This window comes from Coniosporium apollinis (assembly GCF_000281105.1).
Source record: "Coniosporium apollinis CBS 100218 chromosome Unknown supercont1.11, whole genome shotgun sequence".
In the NCBI taxonomy this organism is placed as follows: Eukaryota; Fungi; Ascomycota; class Dothideomycetes; genus Coniosporium; species Coniosporium apollinis.
The window spans coordinates 544,630-562,084 of record NW_006913273.1 but is presented as its reverse complement, the minus strand read 5'-3'; the positions used below and the strand labels follow the sequence as shown (position 1 = coordinate 562,084).

At 55.9% G+C, this 17,455-nt stretch overlaps 6 protein-coding genes across 6 annotated transcripts; 4 read left to right on the top strand and 2 right to left on the bottom strand.

The window, feature by feature from the left end:
- Positions 1 to 1,083: 1,083 nt before the first annotated feature.
- On the top strand, positions 1,084 to 2,529 carry W97_02945 (uncharacterized protein; the record flags this gene model as incomplete). The annotated part of the gene is made up of 3 exons (XM_007780844.1): positions 1,084 to 1,324; positions 1,382 to 1,848; positions 1,894 to 2,529. The coding sequence occupies 3 exons, from the start codon at positions 1,084 to 1,086 to the stop codon at positions 2,527 to 2,529; spliced, it is 1,344 nt and encodes a 447-aa protein (XP_007779034.1).
- Positions 2,530 to 3,484: 955 nt separating this feature from the next.
- On the top strand, positions 3,485 to 4,382 carry W97_02944 (uncharacterized protein; the record flags this gene model as incomplete). The annotated part of the gene is made up of 2 exons (XM_007780843.1): positions 3,485 to 3,788; positions 3,847 to 4,382. The coding sequence occupies 2 exons, from the start codon at positions 3,485 to 3,487 to the stop codon at positions 4,380 to 4,382; spliced, it is 840 nt and encodes a 279-aa protein (XP_007779033.1).
- A 1,274-nt stretch (positions 4,383 to 5,656) lies between these two features.
- W97_02943 (uncharacterized protein) lies at positions 5,657 to 6,542 on the top strand (the record flags this gene model as incomplete). Its single annotated transcript, XM_007780842.1, has 2 exons — positions 5,657 to 5,828; positions 5,896 to 6,542. The coding sequence occupies 2 exons, from the start codon at positions 5,657 to 5,659 to the stop codon at positions 6,540 to 6,542; spliced, it is 819 nt and encodes a 272-aa protein (XP_007779032.1).
- A 699-nt stretch (positions 6,543 to 7,241) lies between these two features.
- Positions 7,242 to 10,459, top strand: W97_02942 (starch phosphorylase; the record flags this gene model as incomplete). The annotated part of the gene is made up of 11 exons (XM_007780841.1): positions 7,242 to 7,426; positions 7,483 to 7,495; positions 7,557 to 7,592; positions 7,656 to 7,717; positions 7,771 to 7,874; positions 7,925 to 8,002; positions 8,055 to 8,352; positions 8,406 to 8,479; positions 8,530 to 8,695; positions 8,745 to 9,734; positions 9,787 to 10,459. The coding sequence occupies 11 exons, from the start codon at positions 7,242 to 7,244 to the stop codon at positions 10,457 to 10,459; spliced, it is 2,679 nt and encodes an 892-aa protein (XP_007779031.1).
- Positions 10,460 to 11,385: 926 nt separating this feature from the next.
- Positions 11,386 to 13,412, bottom strand: W97_02941 (carnitine O-acetyltransferase; the record flags this gene model as incomplete). Its single annotated transcript, XM_007780840.1, has 4 exons — positions 11,386 to 11,539; positions 11,608 to 12,527; positions 12,585 to 13,300; positions 13,370 to 13,412. The coding sequence occupies 4 exons, from the start codon at positions 13,410 to 13,412 to the stop codon at positions 11,386 to 11,388; spliced, it is 1,833 nt and encodes a 610-aa protein (XP_007779030.1).
- A 1,042-nt stretch (positions 13,413 to 14,454) lies between these two features.
- Positions 14,455 to 15,791, bottom strand: W97_02940 (malate dehydrogenase, mitochondrial; the record flags this gene model as incomplete). The annotated part of the gene is made up of 6 exons (XM_007780839.1): positions 14,455 to 15,045; positions 15,109 to 15,203; positions 15,256 to 15,364; positions 15,416 to 15,456; positions 15,520 to 15,637; positions 15,726 to 15,791. The coding sequence occupies 6 exons, from the start codon at positions 15,789 to 15,791 to the stop codon at positions 14,455 to 14,457; spliced, it is 1,020 nt and encodes a 339-aa protein (XP_007779029.1).
- Positions 15,792 to 17,455: the final 1,664 nt, after the last annotated feature.

Genomic DNA, 17,455 nt, shown 5'->3' with positions numbered 1-17,455 from the left:
CACGTAGTTTGAACATTGGGGAAGGCGTCCCAGGACAAGGCATTCAAGTACATCAAGCTTCAATCAGGGATCAGAGGACCAGAAGTCGATGGAAGCCTTCAGCGTACTCAGTCATCGCGCCTCAGCACGATCAAGATGGTACCTGCATGCTATCCCTTAGGGGACCGTCTTGGCTCAGATCCCTATGCAGGTTCGGTACTCCGTAAGGAGTATGGCACGTGACTACCCGAAGCCGTGACACGTTGGTGTTTCAAGTTCTGCGGGAGCTCCTCCTCGCCCCCAAACTTGTAGAAACCCGCTGAACAGCCGACCGACATTCTCCATCACGTCCAAGCGAACAGCGCGCACAATTGAGGCTTCTCTGCTGTCTGCTGCAGACCGTTGTGCTGATCCCCCGGAGATTTTGCTTAGTGCCGCCGGGGCCAATCAGCGATCAACGGCGGGCATCCCTGTCCAAGACCCCTATCCAGCGTTGACACTTTCCGGTGCACTTTCCAAACATCGCGACTTCCTCTTAACACAATCACACCACCTCCAGCTCGTGGGCATCCTTCCGCACAACTCTCGCAGACTTCGCTGCATCAACATCGTCAACATTGGTATTAAGACTCACTGGTACGTTCTCGCCCTCTCCCGAGCCCTCGCGAGCGCCTTTATTTCTTGCAGCCGCATCTCGCTGTTCGCATCGGGGCTCACGAACAGCTTTGCGTGCTGCCGCTGTTACATTGATACTGATTCTCTCGTTCGCTCTAGAAGTCCCTCCTTACACAAGCCTCCGTCTGCGCACACGTCCGCATTCACTGCCATGGGTAGGCAACGTCTCCCCCTTCCAATCAACCATCGCTCTACAATATGCTTCAAATGCCACTGAGGGCAAGGCAGTCCGCGTCGGAATGCCCGCTACGTGCGAGTGCCCGTGGTCGGCTTACGCACGCTTGTGCCACAATCCGGATTCTGAAGCGCTGCATATGGATTGAAAGCGTTCATCTCGGGTTCATTGCTGATTCGACGGTGATAACAGCCGTTGTCGACAGTCTCCCCGGCGCTCCGCCAGCCCGGGCGTCGCCAGTTCCCACCGGGCCGATGCCCAATGGAAAGCCCTCTTCGCCCTACGTTGAGCGAAGCAATCCCATGCCAAACGGTCAGATTGCTGCCCCTCAGACCGTCACTTCAAAAGATCCGAAGGCTGCCGCCCAAGCTGCCAGCGATATGCGAAACATTGTTCGACGAAAACTCACTGGTTACGTCGGTTTCGCCAACCTGCCCAACCAGTGGCACCGCAAGAGTGTGAGAAAGGGCTTCAACTTCAACGTCATGGTTGTCGGTATGGCTTCGTCTGGTCGAACGGTAGACTAGTTGGCAGAAAGCTGACGGCACACAGGCGAATCTGGTCTCGGGAAGTCAACGCTCGTAAACACTCTCTTCAACACATCTCTCTACCCTCCCAAGGAGCGCAAGGGACCTAGCCTCGACATCGTCCCGAAGACTGTCCTCATACAGTCAATCAGCGCCGATATTGAAGAGAATGGTGTCCGACTACGATTGACGGTTGTAGATACCCCGGGTTTCGGCGACTTCGTGAACAACGACGAGTCGTGGCGCACGATCGTTGAGAACATCGAGCAGCGCTTCGACGCCTACTTGGATGCGGAGAACAAGGTCAACAGGATGAACATCGTAGACAACCGCATTCACGCCTGCGTGTACTTCATCCAGCCTACAGGTCACTCACTCAAGCCTCTAGACGTTGAGGTTATGAAGCGATTACATACGAAAGTCAATCTCATCCCCGTCATCGCCAAGTCCGATACCCTGACCGATGACGAGATTACGGCCTTTAAGACGAGGGTACGTTTGCCATACCTTCTTCCTGGTATTTGCTGACAGTTCCAGATCCTTGCGGACATCCAGTACCACAACATCCAGATCTTCGAGGGGCCACGGTACGAGTTGGACGATGAGGAAACCATCGCCGAGAACAACGAGATCATGTCTAAGGTGCCTTTCGCCGTTGTTGGAGCCAACAGCGAGGTGACAAGCCCAGACGGCCGCAAGGTCCGTGGGCGAAGCTATCCTTGGGGTGTGATTGAGGTCGACAACGAAGAGCATTGCGACTTCGTCAAGCTTCGACAGATGCTTATCCGCACTCATATGGAAGAGCTCAAGGAGCACACTAACAACGCTCTCTACGAGAACTACCGCTCCGACAAGCTCACGTCAATGGGCGTTGCACAAGACCCAAGCGTCTTTAAGGAGGTCAACCCAGCCGTCAAGCAAGAAGAGGAACGCTCGCTGCATGAGCAGAAGCTCGCGAAGATGGAGCAGGAGATGAAGATGGTATTCCAGCAGAAGGTCGCCGAGAAGGAAAGCAAGCTCAGGCAGAGCGAAGAAGAGCTCTACGCACGTCATCGGGAGATGAAGGAGCAGCTCGACAGGCAACGGCAGGATCTGGAAGAGAAGAAGTCGAGGATCGAAAGCGGACGTCCGATCGAGGAGAAGGGCAAGAGAAAGGGGTTCTCTCTGCGTTAAGCCTGCCTACCACCATCAACGTAACATTCAGCTGCACGCCTCCGCCCCGGCGTCCTTGCGAAACCCCGTTGCTAATTCTCGAGCCCGTCGAGCCTACCAGGCGCCATCGGAAACCACGTTCATGAAACCGGTGCAAGTTTGGGGTCCTGTTGCAGCGAGGCGCTCTTTGGTTTAGTCCCTTGTTGTTCCATCTTCTCTTGATACCTCGAGCATGTTTTCTTGTCTTTGCCGTCAGCTGCCTTGTTTTGCCGGGAGAAATGGTGGTCGCAGGGCTTGCACCAAGGATACTAGAGGCGGGCTGGGTTCACAAATTGCTTCCTTATGTATTCTACCATCCGCTTCTGTGCTTTCTGCCGGGTTTCTTATGTAGGGGCGGTCTTGCGATGTTGGAGCAGTAACAAGTAAATATTGTAGTACCTCAAACCTGCCTCAAGCCTTCGACAATAATCTGATCGAATGAAGTGGACACGATGCAAAACAGGAACCAGTTCCTTTGCACGTGAGATCGGCAGTTCCAGGTGCTGTCCAGCCCACGTAACGTTAAGGTGTGTCGTCACTTCCCGCTCACTGGCTTTCCAAGATTCCGCCTCTCCACAACAAAACTCGACCCACCAATTCTCCAGCTTGCACACTTCGATCACACGACTCTCAGCGCCTCACTTTCACGTTCCACACGCCCATTGACGAGTTGTAAGTATATCTCTGAACAGCCAAAACACAGGAGAGCATCGGAGCAGCCTCCTGCGGGGTAGTTCCGCGGTTACGAGGCGACCAGCCACGCCGTATTTGCCAACTGTTCTCCGGAAGGCAACACAGCCTCCCCATCCCTTCAAATTCCTCAGCGGACACTTTTCGTACATCTCTGCACAGTACGCATTCTAAACCGCACACAGAGCTGACATTGAAAGCATAGAACAACGCGGACACTCACCGTCATTGAAATCCCCTCCGCACTATGGCCCCTCCACCTCCGGGAAATCAGCCTTTGCAGCAGAGGTTGATGCAATTAGCACAGACCCTCCAGTTCGCGTGGTTCTGTGGCCATGTTACGCTGTTCCTGTGCACAATTCGCTATGCGATCTCATACCTGACTTTCCGCTACAACTCCAAGTGGGCGGTGTTCTCTTACCGAACCGCTTTCATGGCGGCAGCTGTCACGTACGGTATCGTGGTGTACAAGGCATACCGCGCCCGCATGAGGTCCGGGAAACAGGGTAGCCCTCTGGCTATGCTTGCGGACGAGAACGTGCAGTATCTCCGTATGTCTACTTCCCTTCACAAAGCGTTTACCGCAAGAGCTGACAATGTCTGCAACAGTAATGGCACTCGTCTGGCTCTGGTCCCGTCAGATCCCGCTCGCCATCCTCCCCTTCACCGTCTATTCTATCTTCCACATCGCGACCTACACTCGCGCGAACCTGCTCCCGGCTCTCCAGCCCCAGCAGCAATCCCAGGACGGCCAGCCGCCCAAGCAATCCGGCATGGCTCAGACGATCGGCCAGTTCGTCAAGGACTACTATGACAGCAGCATGACGCTCGTCGCGCTCCTCGAGATCGGCCTCTGGTTCCGCGTCCTTATGTCTGCCCTGCTCTTCCAGAAGGGCTCCTGGATCCTTCTCGGCATCTACAGCGCCTTCCTCCGGGCCCGCTACTCGCAGAGCAGCTTCGTGCAGGGCGCTATTGCCCAAATGACCCAACGCGTTGACGGCATGGTCGCGAACCAGAATACCCCGCCTGCGGTCAGGAATGCCTGGGCCAGCGTCAAGGGACTCGCGAGACAGGCGGCTGAGGCTACGGACATCAACAAGTATGTCGGCGGTAACCAGCAGGCCGGCCCGAAGAAGGCGCAGTAGATGGGTGTCGTATGACGATTACTTCAGCTGCGGCCTTGCACGGAGTGGCTCATCGTGGGTGGTTGAGCGCCCAGGGATGTTGGCACATACGGCGAACAAAAGCTTCAACGGCAGGGAACCAGAGCCGCACGCTCGGCAAAAACGAAACAATGCGCGAATGGAGGGGAGGTGAAGTGGGATCAGTGGATGAGTTGCTGGTGCGGATGGAGCATAGAGTTCATGAATAGTGTTGTCCCCTATTCTCTTGCCTTTTGGGGCGTTTTACAAATACCTTTGTGTATTCTTTCCTCGCTATTAAAAGAATCGGTACTCATCGAATGGAAATAACACTGGACCCTCAGCCTCAACATGTACTTGAAAACGCTCCGTGACACAACAGTTCCCCCCTTTCACGGCACCAGCTCACGTGCTTCTGCCGTCCCCGTGTGGAGACTGATCGTCACCAGGCTTGAGCCAAACTCGAAAGGGGTCCACGAGCCGAAAACCCCCTTGTGTTTGCTCCACATCTCCTGCGTTTCGCAGCCCACGCGCTGCACCTCATCGGGCTAACTTACAAGCGTCATCGGCCGTTCGGTTGAAGCGGTGAAGCGGTGAAGAGAAACTAACAATTGCCGTGGATAGCGCCGTTGCCACTAAGACGTGGTATCTCACGGTCTCCAGGGGCTCGTGTTGGGAGTTTGTGCCTCGCTGTCGAGTCCTCATATTGCTGCTCGAGTATGCAGGTGCACTACAATACAATATTCGAATACTCTACGGAGAAACACTGAGCTGGATTTGCGGCATCGCGTCAGCCGCAGCCTCCGGCAGGCGCTGGGCGTGGACCGAGTTCGACCGTTGCGCAGGGTGCCGGCATCCTCAAAAGGGTAACAGCCATTATTCTCCTTCCGCGCGAGCTGGAAGCTACCGTGGCTGGCTATTGGTTTATGCACGACACCAGCGCCATTTGGCTTGTCTAGCTAACGATAGCTGCTGCTGGCTTGCAGAACATGGCACCTTCACCAGAACCCTAGCACAAGAGAAGAATCGGACCCAGCACCGATCTGACCGTCACGTCAGCTGTTGACCGTGCTGGAACCACTGTTAGCAGGTAGGACTTGGGTTCACGCGAACAACGATGCGTAACGGCCTTTGAGATATATTGATCGTCCTACGCTCTTTCTTCCTTTGTCTGTACAGCGAGCGCAATTTTCGTCGAGTCTGCTCAGCATTTTCCAAACGTGATCACCAGCTCAGCTCCAGTAATACCCCTCATGGATTATTCTCCTCCTCTATCAATGTCGAGTCGCAGAACTTCTGTTGGTTCAGTCGAAGACTTGGACGCATACTTTGCGAACTATGTACCACTATCAAACCTCCCAACACCTCCCCCTCGCCCTGACGAAAGCTCCTCAGATGGCAGCTGTGCGACGTCGCCTTCAAGCCACTCTTTCGACCCCGAGCTAGCCGGTAAGCCTCTTCCCCATGCGTTGCTGCACTGGCACTGGCACTGGCACAGCCTGACATGAAGCGCTAGGCCCCGCAGAGCTCCTAGCCAACCTGGTCCCCTCAAACGCCTCTCCACACCGCCCTTTCGCAGCCACGATCTACGACTACCTCTCGCGCGCACAGCTTCCGATCGAGGTTCTCGGCCTTGCGGCATGCATACTCGATGCGCTCAGCGCCCGCTTCGCTGCCAGTTGGCGCCAAGAGCTCTTCCAGCAAGACACGCAGAAGGGGCGGCAAGATGGACGGCCAACACCTTTCATAATCCAGACAAACTCCAGGAACTCTTACAGCAGCTGTCCTGAGCCCGAGATCATCGTCCTCGCGACCCTACATCTCGCCGTCGCCTACCTGTCCGACAGGCCCATGCTCCCTGCCTTCTGGGCGCGGCATGTCTCCCCAAACGCATTCTCGGTTGCGGAGATCAACACTACAACCAGGTGTGTGCTGCGGGACATCGACTACGGCTTGCATTCGTTCACGCCTGAGATGGTGGATGAGGCGATCGCGGATATGCGGCGAGCTGGTGAAACCGTCAGGCTTGAGGCGAAACCGGCGTCGGTGGGCCAGGGACTCGGTGTGAGGAGGAAACCGCCGGCGGTATTAGAGCTTGGGAGACTCGGAAGGGCGGTGGTGGCAGATGGGTTGGTGACGCCGGAACCGAGTCCACCGTGTTAGCATGCAGAACGGCGGCCTGTCCATACGACTGGAGTTGGGAGATGCGGCAGCTTCTTCACAGCGAGTGTATCCAGGTCGTCTGGTCAAGCGTTCAGGCGAGTTGGGCTGTTTTTGCATGGCATTGTTGAGCGTTCAGTCCTTTAATATTCCCTACGTAATTGGAGATACCCCCTTGTCAGGCACTTAGGACTACTAGTAGCATTCCCGCGTTCCACAGCCGCATTCGGCGGTTCCTCTGGCTACCCTTACATAGTAGCGGTTAAGAAACCCTCCACTGCATGCACAGCATCACGGAGACAAACTCAGTCAATCGCACAGAAGCCTCTCTGCTATTGCCGGAGGAAGCATGTGAAGACAGAATATTGCATTGCGAGTCGAGCCAGCCGCCTCCGCCATTGGCCCAAACGCCCTAAAATCGCGCTATCGCCAGCCAACCCCGCCAGACGTGCCCGCACTCGCTCCTTTCCCCGCGGGACCACCGCAGTCACCGCCCACACACACCACACACCAACCTGCAGCTGCCAGTCCCGCGTCCCGCTTGGGGTTAACGCGCGGTTGAGCCTCCATCGATCTCCCGCCCGCACTCAACCATTTTCGTCCCGTCTCGCAATTCTCGCTCTCTCTCTCTCTCTCTCTCTCTCTCTCTCTCTCTACCTTCTCTACCTTCTCTATCCCTCTTCACTCCAACCCCTCACCACAATGGCGACAGCAAAGACAGACAACCCGGCCCGCGAGCGTCGCCCCAGCATGAGCGCCCCGCTCTCGGATATGGGACCGGTGGGCCCGGGGTTTAGTCGTCCGAAGCATAAGAGGACGGTTACGGGGTTTGGACCGGGGGAGATTAAGAGTGTTGAGGCTAGCATTCCGGAACCGCAGCGGGCAGCGTGAGTCTTGAGAACTGAGGGCGCGAGAGCTGGGGAAGTGCTAATGTTTGTTGTAGGTGGAACAAATATGTAGGCTACAACAGAGAGGGGAAAAGAGACAATGGGGATGGATTGTTGACAGCAATTGCAGGCACCGAAGCCCTTCGAGTCCGCGGAGGAGTTTGACGTATGTGGCTAAGTTCCTACTCGCGCGATTGTAGCGCTGGATCAATTGCTAATGATAGCACAGAAAGAGGCCGTCAGGCACATCGAGACGACTCTCGCTCGCTCCATGTACAATTGTGACGAGGCGTGAGACTTCCTGTTCGCAGCACAATCTTGAGCAGCGCCTGACAAGCTTCCAGCGCCGCCTACGCGGGTACCGCCCTCGCTTTCCGGGACAGACTGGTCATCGATTGGAACAAGACGCAGCAGAACCAGACGTTTGCGGACCAGAAGCGTGTATACTGTAGGCTTCAAGGCACTGGGGTTGCGAGTGCAGTGCTGACTGCAACTCAGACCTCTCCTTGGAGTTCCTGATGGGACGCGCCTTGGACAATGCCATGCTCAACGTTGGGCAGAAGGAGACCGCGAAGCGTGCGTCCAGCAAAACACCACTACACCGAATGATGGCTAACGAGCTACACAGAGGGTCTCTCCGACCTCGGTTTCCGCGTCGAAGACATCATCACGCAAGAGCACGATGCCGCGCTGGGCAACGGCGGTCTCGGTCGCCTTGCAGCCTGCTTCCTGGACAGTCTTGCATCACTCAACTACCCTGCTTGGGGCTACGGGCTGCGGTACAGATACGGTATCTTCAAGCAGGAGATCATCGATGGGTACCAGGTCGAAGTGCCGGATTACTGGCTGGACTTCAACCCCTGGGAGTTTGCGAGACACGACATCACTGTGGACATCCAGTTCTATGGCTACGTCAATAAGTACCAGTAGGTTTCGTGCTTCGATGAGCAATGTGGAGTGTGCCTAACGGTTAATCAAGGGACGATGATGGCAAGCAGGTATGCTCTTGGGAAGGTGGTGAGATTGTGCAAGCCGTTGCTTTTGATGTCCCGAGTAAACACTTCCCCCGTAGTTTGTCTATTCAGACTGCTAACACAGTGTAGTCCCCGGATACGGCACCCCGACCACAAACAACTTGCGATTGTGGGGCAGCAAGGCCGCCAGCGGAGAGTTCGACTTCCAGAAGTTCAACTCGGGCGAGTACGAGAGCTCTGTCGCAGATCAACAGAGAGCGGAGACCATCTCTGCAGTGCTGTATCCCAATGACAAGTATGTAAACTCGGTGGCTTTATTGCGGCTGTGTACTAATTTTGTTTAGCCTCGAGCGTGGTAAGGAGCTACGTCTCAAGCAGCAGTACTTCTGGTGCGCCGCTTCGCTATACGACATTGTCCGCCGATTCAAGAAGTCCAAGCGCCCCTGGAAGGACTTCCCGAACCAGGTCGCTATCCAGCTGAACGACACCCACCCAACTCTCGCCATTCCGGAGCTCCAACGTATCCTCATTGATCAAGAGGGTCTTGATTGGGACGAGGCATGGAGCATCGTCCAGAAGACCTTCGGCTACACTAATCACACCGTGCTGCCGGAGGCTCTCGAGAAGTGGTCCGTACCGCTCATTCAGCACCTCCTTCCGCGCCACCTCCAGATCATCTACGACATCAACTTGAACTTCCTGCAGTACGTCGAGCGCAACAACCCGAAGGACCGAGAGATGCTGGGCCGGGTGTCGATCATCGAGGAGTCCAACCCCAAGATGGTCCGCATGGCCTACCTCGCTGTCATCGGCTCGCACAAAGTCAACGGTGTTGCCGAGCTCCACTCTGACCTGATCAAGACGACAATCTTCAAGGACTTCGTTAAGATCTACGGGCCGGACAAGTTCGCCAACGTCACTAACGGCATCACGCCTCGCCGCTGGCTGCACCAGGCTAACCCGCGATTGTCCGAGCTGATCGCCTCGAAGCTGGGCGGCTACGGCTTCTTGAAAGATCTCACCCTCCTCCACAAGCTCGAGGCCTATGTGGACGACAAGGACTTCCGCAAGGAGTTCCAAGAGATCAAGTATGCGAATAAGGTCCGCCTCGCGAGACACATCAAGGAGGTCACGGGCGTCAGCGTCAACCCGGCGGCGCTCTTCGATATCCAGGTCAAGCGTATACACGAGTACAAGCGCCAACAGCTTAACATCTTCGGCGTCATCCACCGGTACCTTGCCATCAAGAAGATGTCGGCTGAGCAGAGGAAGAAGCTGGCGCCGAGGGTGTCCATTTTCGGTGGCAAGGCCGCGCCGGGCTACTGGATGGCCAAGTAAGTGATCCTTCATGTCCTCTTAGCAAAGCTCCAGGTCTAACAGTCCCAGGACGGTAATCCATCTCGTCAACGAAGTCGGCCGCGTCATCAACGCCGACAAAGACGTCGGCGACCTGCTCAAAGTAATCTTCATCGAAGACTACAACGTGTCCAAAGCGGAGATCATCTGCCCGGCCTCAGACATCAGCGAGCACATCTCGACCGCGGGCACGGAAGCCTCAGGCACCTCGAACATGAAGTTCGTGCTCAACGGCGGCCTCATCATCGGCACCTGCGACGGGGCCAACATCGAAATCACGCGCGAGATCGGCGAGAACAACATCTTCCTGTTCGGCAACCTGGCCGAGGACGTCGACGAGCTGCGGCACGCGCACCTGTACGGCAACTTCCAGCTCGACGCGGAGCTGAGCAGCGTGTTCGACGCGATCCGGAGCGGCATGTTCGGCGACGCGGGACAGTTCTCCGCGCTCGTCAACGGCATCGTCGAGCATGGGGATTACTATCTCGTTTCGGACGACTTTGCGAGCTACTGCAAGACGCACGACATGATCGATGAGGCGTACAAGGACCAGGAGGAGTGGGTCACCAAGTGCATCACTGCGGTTGCGCGTATGGGCTTCTTCTCCAGTGATCGCTGCATCGATGAGTATGCGGAGATGATCTGGAATGTCGAACCGCTGCAGCCGAAGGTGGATGGGGCGAATGGCACGAATGGGGCGTGACTTGGGGAGGAGACGACCGCGCCGGAGAGCGCAGGGTCGGCGCAGGCGGAGGGTGAGAGTGTGAGGATGGGGGAGTCGGTGGTCAAGAAGCTGGCGGCATTGCTGGAGGCCTTGGGCTAGGTAATGGCTTATGATGCTGTAGGGCGCGGTCGCGATCATGAGGATGAGGGAGGTTCTTAGGCTATTTGCTGCGTCGGTGTCTTGAACGGGCTAGAGTAGACTACCTAGATACACTAAACATGGCTCTGAGTAGAAGGATTCTTGAGCGAGGTTTATATCGTGGTGAACATGTTACTGCGTTCAAGCCGACGTTGCGTTTGTATGGTATGTGAACACCGCATCACTCTGTTACTAGGTTATAGAGGGGGCGAGGTGGTGTTGGAAGAGGGTGGGTTGGGGCTGCAGTGCCAGTCCTTGAGAGCGGGCGGATCTCTTGATTCGGAGCGTCCGCTTCTCAGTTCTGTTCTCTAGATGACTTCACGCGAAGCTCGCAGGTTTAAAGGGACGCCCTCTGGTCGATCCAAATAACATTCACCCTCATAAAGATGATTTTGACAAGCGTCAATCCGACACCGATGTCACTCAATACCAGCTACACGGAATGCATCGACGAATAGAGCCGAGATATAGGGGACATCGGGCTCTACGCCTCCGTTGCTATGCTCACGATGATGCCCACCTGTGTTGATGTCGGGATAATCGAAAGGACCTAGCAGAATTCGTAAGGGTCCTGAAATGCTCCAAGAGCCACAACCATCTGCTTTCTACAGAAAATTGAATATGGTGTCATTGGCTAGCGCTCATATAACAGGCTCTATAGACGTACACAAAGCGCCCAGTCCACATGCGATCCATAGTCACCGCTACAACCTACAGCCATAATCAGCTAATGTAACAGGTTTCTGGCCCCTCCCCTCCGTTTCCCTCTACAACTTAGCCTTCGGCGCCTCCAGCGTCGGCACCAGTAGGTCCCTAATTTCATTTGCTGCCTCCGAGAGCCAAAACGCCATTCTGTCGGCGCCGAGGCCCTTTGACACGATGTTGAACTGGATGCTGTTCTCGTTGATCATGTACGCGATGCTAGAAGAACTTCCTGTCAGCAAACCCATCCTCAGAACAAAACAAGACGAAATGAAGGAACCACTTACCCCCAGCCCTCATCGATAACCTGACTCCACCCATAGCCATTGAAGTACTCACTGCTCAGCTGACTACTGCTGATGAACCACGTGCTGCTATACGTATACGCCGGGTCGTTGTAGATCTCCGGCACTTCTTCCCCCTTCTTCAAACACTTCTTCAGCCCGAAGAGATGCCTATCCACACCCCTCCCATCGCTCGCATCCGAGATGTACTGCACATGCATCTTGAGCGCGTCCCTGAACAGCTTGACACAGTCCTCAGGGGTGACATCCGGGTTCGCCATCGCCTCGCAGAACGCAACGCTCTCGTCGCTGACGGTGCGGCAGGTCTCGGTCCTGCCCTGCTGGAAGCGGCGCGTCGCGGCGCTCTCGTACGTCGGCCGGTTGCGCCCGTAGAACTTGTGGTACGCGAGCTGGATCAACATCTGCACATACGCGTCCGGGGAGCACTTGAACTTCTTGATCAGGCCCTTGCCGTAGCCCTGGTACGCCTGCACCCTCAGCTCGTGCTGGCCGATCTGCTTCTCAAAGTGCCTCTGCGCCTCGAGCAAATCGTCCTGCAGCTCGGCGTCGATCTTGAAGTTCACGGGCACCGGCTCCGGGAGGCTGGAGCGCACGTTCGGGTTGTCGAAGTCGAGCTTGTTGCCGAAGATGGTCGCGTTGGCGTAGTCGTTGAGGCGGTGCGTGGGCGTGCCGTCCATCATCGAGTGCTCGCCGATAAAGCCCGAGGTGCCGTTGTCGTTTATCACGAACTGGAGCGGCTTGTCGAACCAGCGGTTTGAGCCGTCGCCGTGCCAGTAGGAGTGCGCGCGCTCTTCGAGGGTTACGGGGGAGGCGTCGTCGAGGCATACGATGAAGGAGGAGGATTCGATCGCTTCGAGGGCGGAGGCGTTGGCGGCGTTGGAGTTGAGGAGGCGCTCGCGGACCTGCGGCGATGTCGGTTAGTGATGGCATTGGAAGATGGGTCCAGAAGAGAGGCTCACATCTGCCCACGCATCCCGGTGTTGGGACGTAAGAACGCCCACGGGCGGCGCCTTCTCAGCCTTCTCATATATCCGCATGAACTGCTGCTGCAGCTCCGAAGTATTGAGCTGCTTGCCGCCAACCTCATGCATGACCTTCCAGAACTGGTTCTTCCGCATCACAATGATGTGCTTGTTCTCCTGATACGGATACTTGACCGGATAATCCGTGGACTTGGCCGGCACGCGACAGCAATTGAACATGTACTCATAGGCCGCCATGGAGATGGGGAGCTTCTTCATATACTCCGGCTCGAGCGTCTTCTCGTCGACCTGCTTCTTGAACTCCAGCACCGCCGTCGTCAAGGCCGCCGCGCGCTTCGCCGGGTTCCGCCGCTTGCGGTCGTCGCGGTGCGAGTAGAAGTAGCTGACGTACGGCACCACCGGGTCGCGGTACTCGAGATAGGCCGCGGCGTTCCACCACTCGTATATCCAGTTGCGGTGCTTGGGGTCGTCGCGCCGCGCGAGGAGGCGTTTTTGCAGCGTCTCGCCTTGCCCGCCGGGTTGCACGAACGCATCGACGGCGGCTTTGGTGTGCTCGTACTCGGATTTGCTGACCAGAGGGTGCACGGACTTAAGGTACCGTTTTGCGGTCTCCTCGAGCGCGGGGACGGGGAGGCGCGGGAGGGAGTCTTCGAAACGGAGCATGGGGGGTTTGCTACTGTCCTCTTTGTAACCTGTGCGCGGGTTTGCTGTCAGTATCGGCGTAGGACCTGGGGGCTGCGGGTCATTGTCCGCTGACGCACCTGCTGGGAGGGAGGACTGCTTTCTTCGCGCGGCGGGTGCCATGGCTAATATCTGGGAGGTGAAAACACGGTCAGTCAAGGCACAACAAGAGAGCCGTCGATCCTCTAGCAGGCTTTCTTACCTTTGAAGGAGAGCTCACGGGCGTCAATCGCTGGCGGAAGAGGGATGCAGTTGCACGGGAACGAGCTGCTGCACTTAACATCCCCTCGGCTGGCGACTGTAAGGCTTGTGGAAAAAAGGAGGGGGGCTAAAACGCAGGATGGGTTTTAAGCTTGACGAATGACTTCGGCGTGCAGGAAGAGGGCTTTGTCGGCATGCGGCTTGCGCTTCGGTCACTGATGCGCAACAGCCGAGGTCCAGGAAAAGCGACCAGCGACCTCAATCAGACGCGCGACCATTGGCAGCGGCGGGTCTTGTGTCTCGTGCTGACAGGAGGTGTCAACTGCCGAGCAGGCAAGACGGTTATCTGTACAGGCAGATGGTTAAGAGTAATCCCGAGCAAGGCATCACGAACGGTCAATTCCTAACCAAAGTGACATCTACTCAAGAAGTACCTTAAGTTTAAACTGCCTTCCCCGGATCTTGGCGCCTGCACCAGGATCCTCATCCCAGTCGAGCATCCCGCTCGGCATCAACATGCAGCTTTCAAATCTGCACAACTTGATAATGGATGAGATACTGGCGGTAGCATGCTTAACACTGGGTTGACATGCCACCGACACATAGAAGCCACTTCCGTCACTTGCTTCCTTATCACCAAGGGCTGCATAACATGCTGTGCAACACTCGCAAGTACTTGGGTGATCTCACGCGCTGTTGTTGCTCAAGCTTGGAAGTTGTACAAGACTTTTGTAGACACGGCCACTGCTCCTGCAACCGGCCCTCAACCGAGAGAGACAACACGGAACTGGATGAAGCGAAACTGGATTTTGCGGTGGTACATGGAATCTACAAGCAGACGGTGGAGTAAAAGTGCATTCGACGCCCACCGGTATCCAGAGCCCCTTCAATTCACAGCAGCCTCGCAAGATTACCCACCTACTGCCACACTCGTCCCCTCAGCACTCTCGAATCACATACTCCTCTACGGGTTCTCCTTAGCAAACGCAACACCCTTCTTGATGTTTCCAGCCAAGTCCTTCAAGCAAACATCGAGGAGCTTCTGCTCGTGTGGCGTGATCTTGCCGACCGGGTGAATCTTCTCCACACCGTTGGGGCCAAGCTCGACGTTCGAAGCGAAGAAGTCGCATCCCTGGTCCTTGTACAGCGGGCTGTCGACGAACGTCGGCTCGATGACGCCCTTCTCGCCCTGAGCAGCCTTGAGCAAGCTCTCAGCGAAGCGGGCACCAGCCATAGCCATGGAGAGCGTGGCCGAACCAGCGCCGCCCTTGGCCTGGACAACTTCGTCACCGCCGAACTGCACGCGGTGGATATACTCGTCTAGCTGATCGCCCTTGAGCTCGTAGCCAGATTGCGAGAGGAGAGGCACGATGGTCGCGCCGGAGTGGCCACCGACGACGGTGATGTTCTCGTTGGCTGGGTCGGTGCCCTTGAGCTGGGAGATGAAGCGGGAGGCACGGACAACGTCGAGGGTGGTGACACCGAAGAGGCGCTTGGGGTTGTAGACGCCCTTTGACTTGAAGACCTCGGCGGTGATCGGGACGGTGGAGTTGACCTAAGTAAATAGTCAATCGGCGTGCACTTGGACTATTCGACAGCGTGCAAGGGTCCAGCATACCGGGTTGGAGATGATCAGGATGTTGGCTTCCGGTGCAGCATCGGCGCAGGCCTTAGCCAGGTCCCGGACGATGGATGCGTTGGTGTTGAACAGATCTGTTGGCCGTGTTAGCGCGATCTTGTAGATCCTACGCTCCTTGCAACTCACCATCACGGGTCATGCCAGGCTTGCGAGGCACACCGGCGGGGATCAGGACGATCTCGGCGCCAGTAAGGCACTCCTTCAAGCCTGACGGTGTCGGGTCATAGCCTTTGACCTGCAAGAATCAGCCCGTAGCCCTTGTGTCCATTGACTTGTCCGAGCATACCGTTGACTTGGTGTTGATGTGGCTGATGTCGGCGGCGACACCTGGTGAACGATAGGGTTAGCAATGGATGTCTCCAATGTCGCACGACCAATGGTGTGATGTACCTGGACCGCCGCGCACATCGTACAGGGCAAGTTCGCTGACCCTCGGGTTGAGCTTGAGCAGTAGCGACAATGGCTGGCCGATACCACCCGAAGCGCCCAGGACAGCTACTTTGGAGTTCTGTGAAGGCATCCGTCAGCCTCAACTTCTTTTTCGCAGGTCAATTGACTCCGGTGAGATTGGCAAACTCGCTCCAAGCCGGACGTACCGATCGGGTGGAGGCGGAGAAGGCTCTCCTCTGTACAGCGCCGAAGACGTGGCGCGAGAAAGACATTGTGATGGACTGGGAAAATAGAAAGGGGCGTGGAGTTGGCGTAGATGAGATGCCGGACGTGTGGAAGAGAGATGCAGCTGGCGTTGAAGCTCCAGCGCAGCTCTGGGCGGCTCCGGGAAAAAGGGAAATGCAAGCGAGACGATGACACGGGCTCGGCTTGCGCGCCGCCGACTTGATCAACGTCAACACCACGGCATGCGACAGCGACGCCGCTCCTGATATTTACGCGGCTGGAGACTGCAGGTGGAAATACATCTGTGGACATCGTTACCTATGCCAACATTGCATTCAGCAGTGCATGCACGGCTGGGCCGCTATCTCAATGCCGTTGAGATTTTCAACAAGGACAAGCCTTCTACGAAAGTCTCCGTTTCCACCTAGTCCGCAACCTTCCCTTACACGACGATGTCTTTTGCTGTAGCTTGTTGTTCATAGCAAACATTTCTTCATCTGTCATCGTCTGTGGACGTGCTACATGACCTCAACCATCCCTGGTGAATGGTAGAAACCAGTGCATTGATCGGTAACGGTCTATGGAGCAGAAGAGAGCCCACATATAGAGTAGGGGACAAAGCGATAAGCAAACAACAAACCCCTTCTATCACAAACAGGGGATGTAGGATCAGTTTGCAACAATCCATGCATGTGTTTCATATACGGCTGACTCATGCGGTGCCCTCGTTCGATTTCAGTCCCAATGCAAAAAGGGGGGGCATGGTTGAGCAGTCCAACAGCTCACTTGAGAAGATTCCTCCGTAACAATACACCATTGTCCGAAAATAATGACATGGCGCGTGCTACATGCTATATTGTAACGATGCCGTTCTAGAAACTAGTAGGTGGGTCGTGTAGCCTCTCAGGGTTGGATCGATGTCATCCAAGTCTACTGAAACTTCGCTCAAAGGTGCATCCATGTCTGGGAGGCGTCCGAGCCCATCCTGGAGCCTATTCAGGATCATTCAGTCAGTCTGTGCCATCGAGGCCTCAGTCACATAAGGACACTTATCTATGAAACGTCTTGATCGACAAGTCCTAGTCTGTTCTCTCTTAGGTACAATAATCGTCCGTTGTGGTAACTCGTAGCCGTTACTCTTGTCACGTATCCGTACGTTTGCCATTGTTGAAGTGCCACTTCATCCTTGAAGCTCTCCATTTCCTTACTCGGACCGGCGGCACCCGGTTCCTGTGTTCGACTTTGGTACCGCACATTTTCACAGCCTACGAAAACGCCTGCATCGGACGGTCTACTCGTTTCGTTTGAGGAGATCCTTAAACCGAATGTTCAAATGGCGCGGTCATCAGATCGAGCATAGCCGACCCTTGTGATGGGGTCCGTCCGGCTATATGATACTGCACAGCGCATGCTGTTTCCACAATCACTGTGGACTCAAAAGAACGGAGCCAGCAAGCATCGACCGCAACAACCAAGCGTTGTCACGAGACGTGCTTGTTGCTCTGTGCTGCAACGTGGAGAAGACTCAAAGCAAACCTGAGAGGGAAACGCGGCAGGTCGATCTCTTGCTAAAAGATCACTTCCACGTATCACATGCATTCTGACGCGTTGCTGCCACCTGGCTTGGTGACAGCAAGACCGGAACTATAAACACATAGCTCTTCTACCGCTGAAGAAGTCTACTTGTTCTATCCGCTTGCTCCACTTCTGG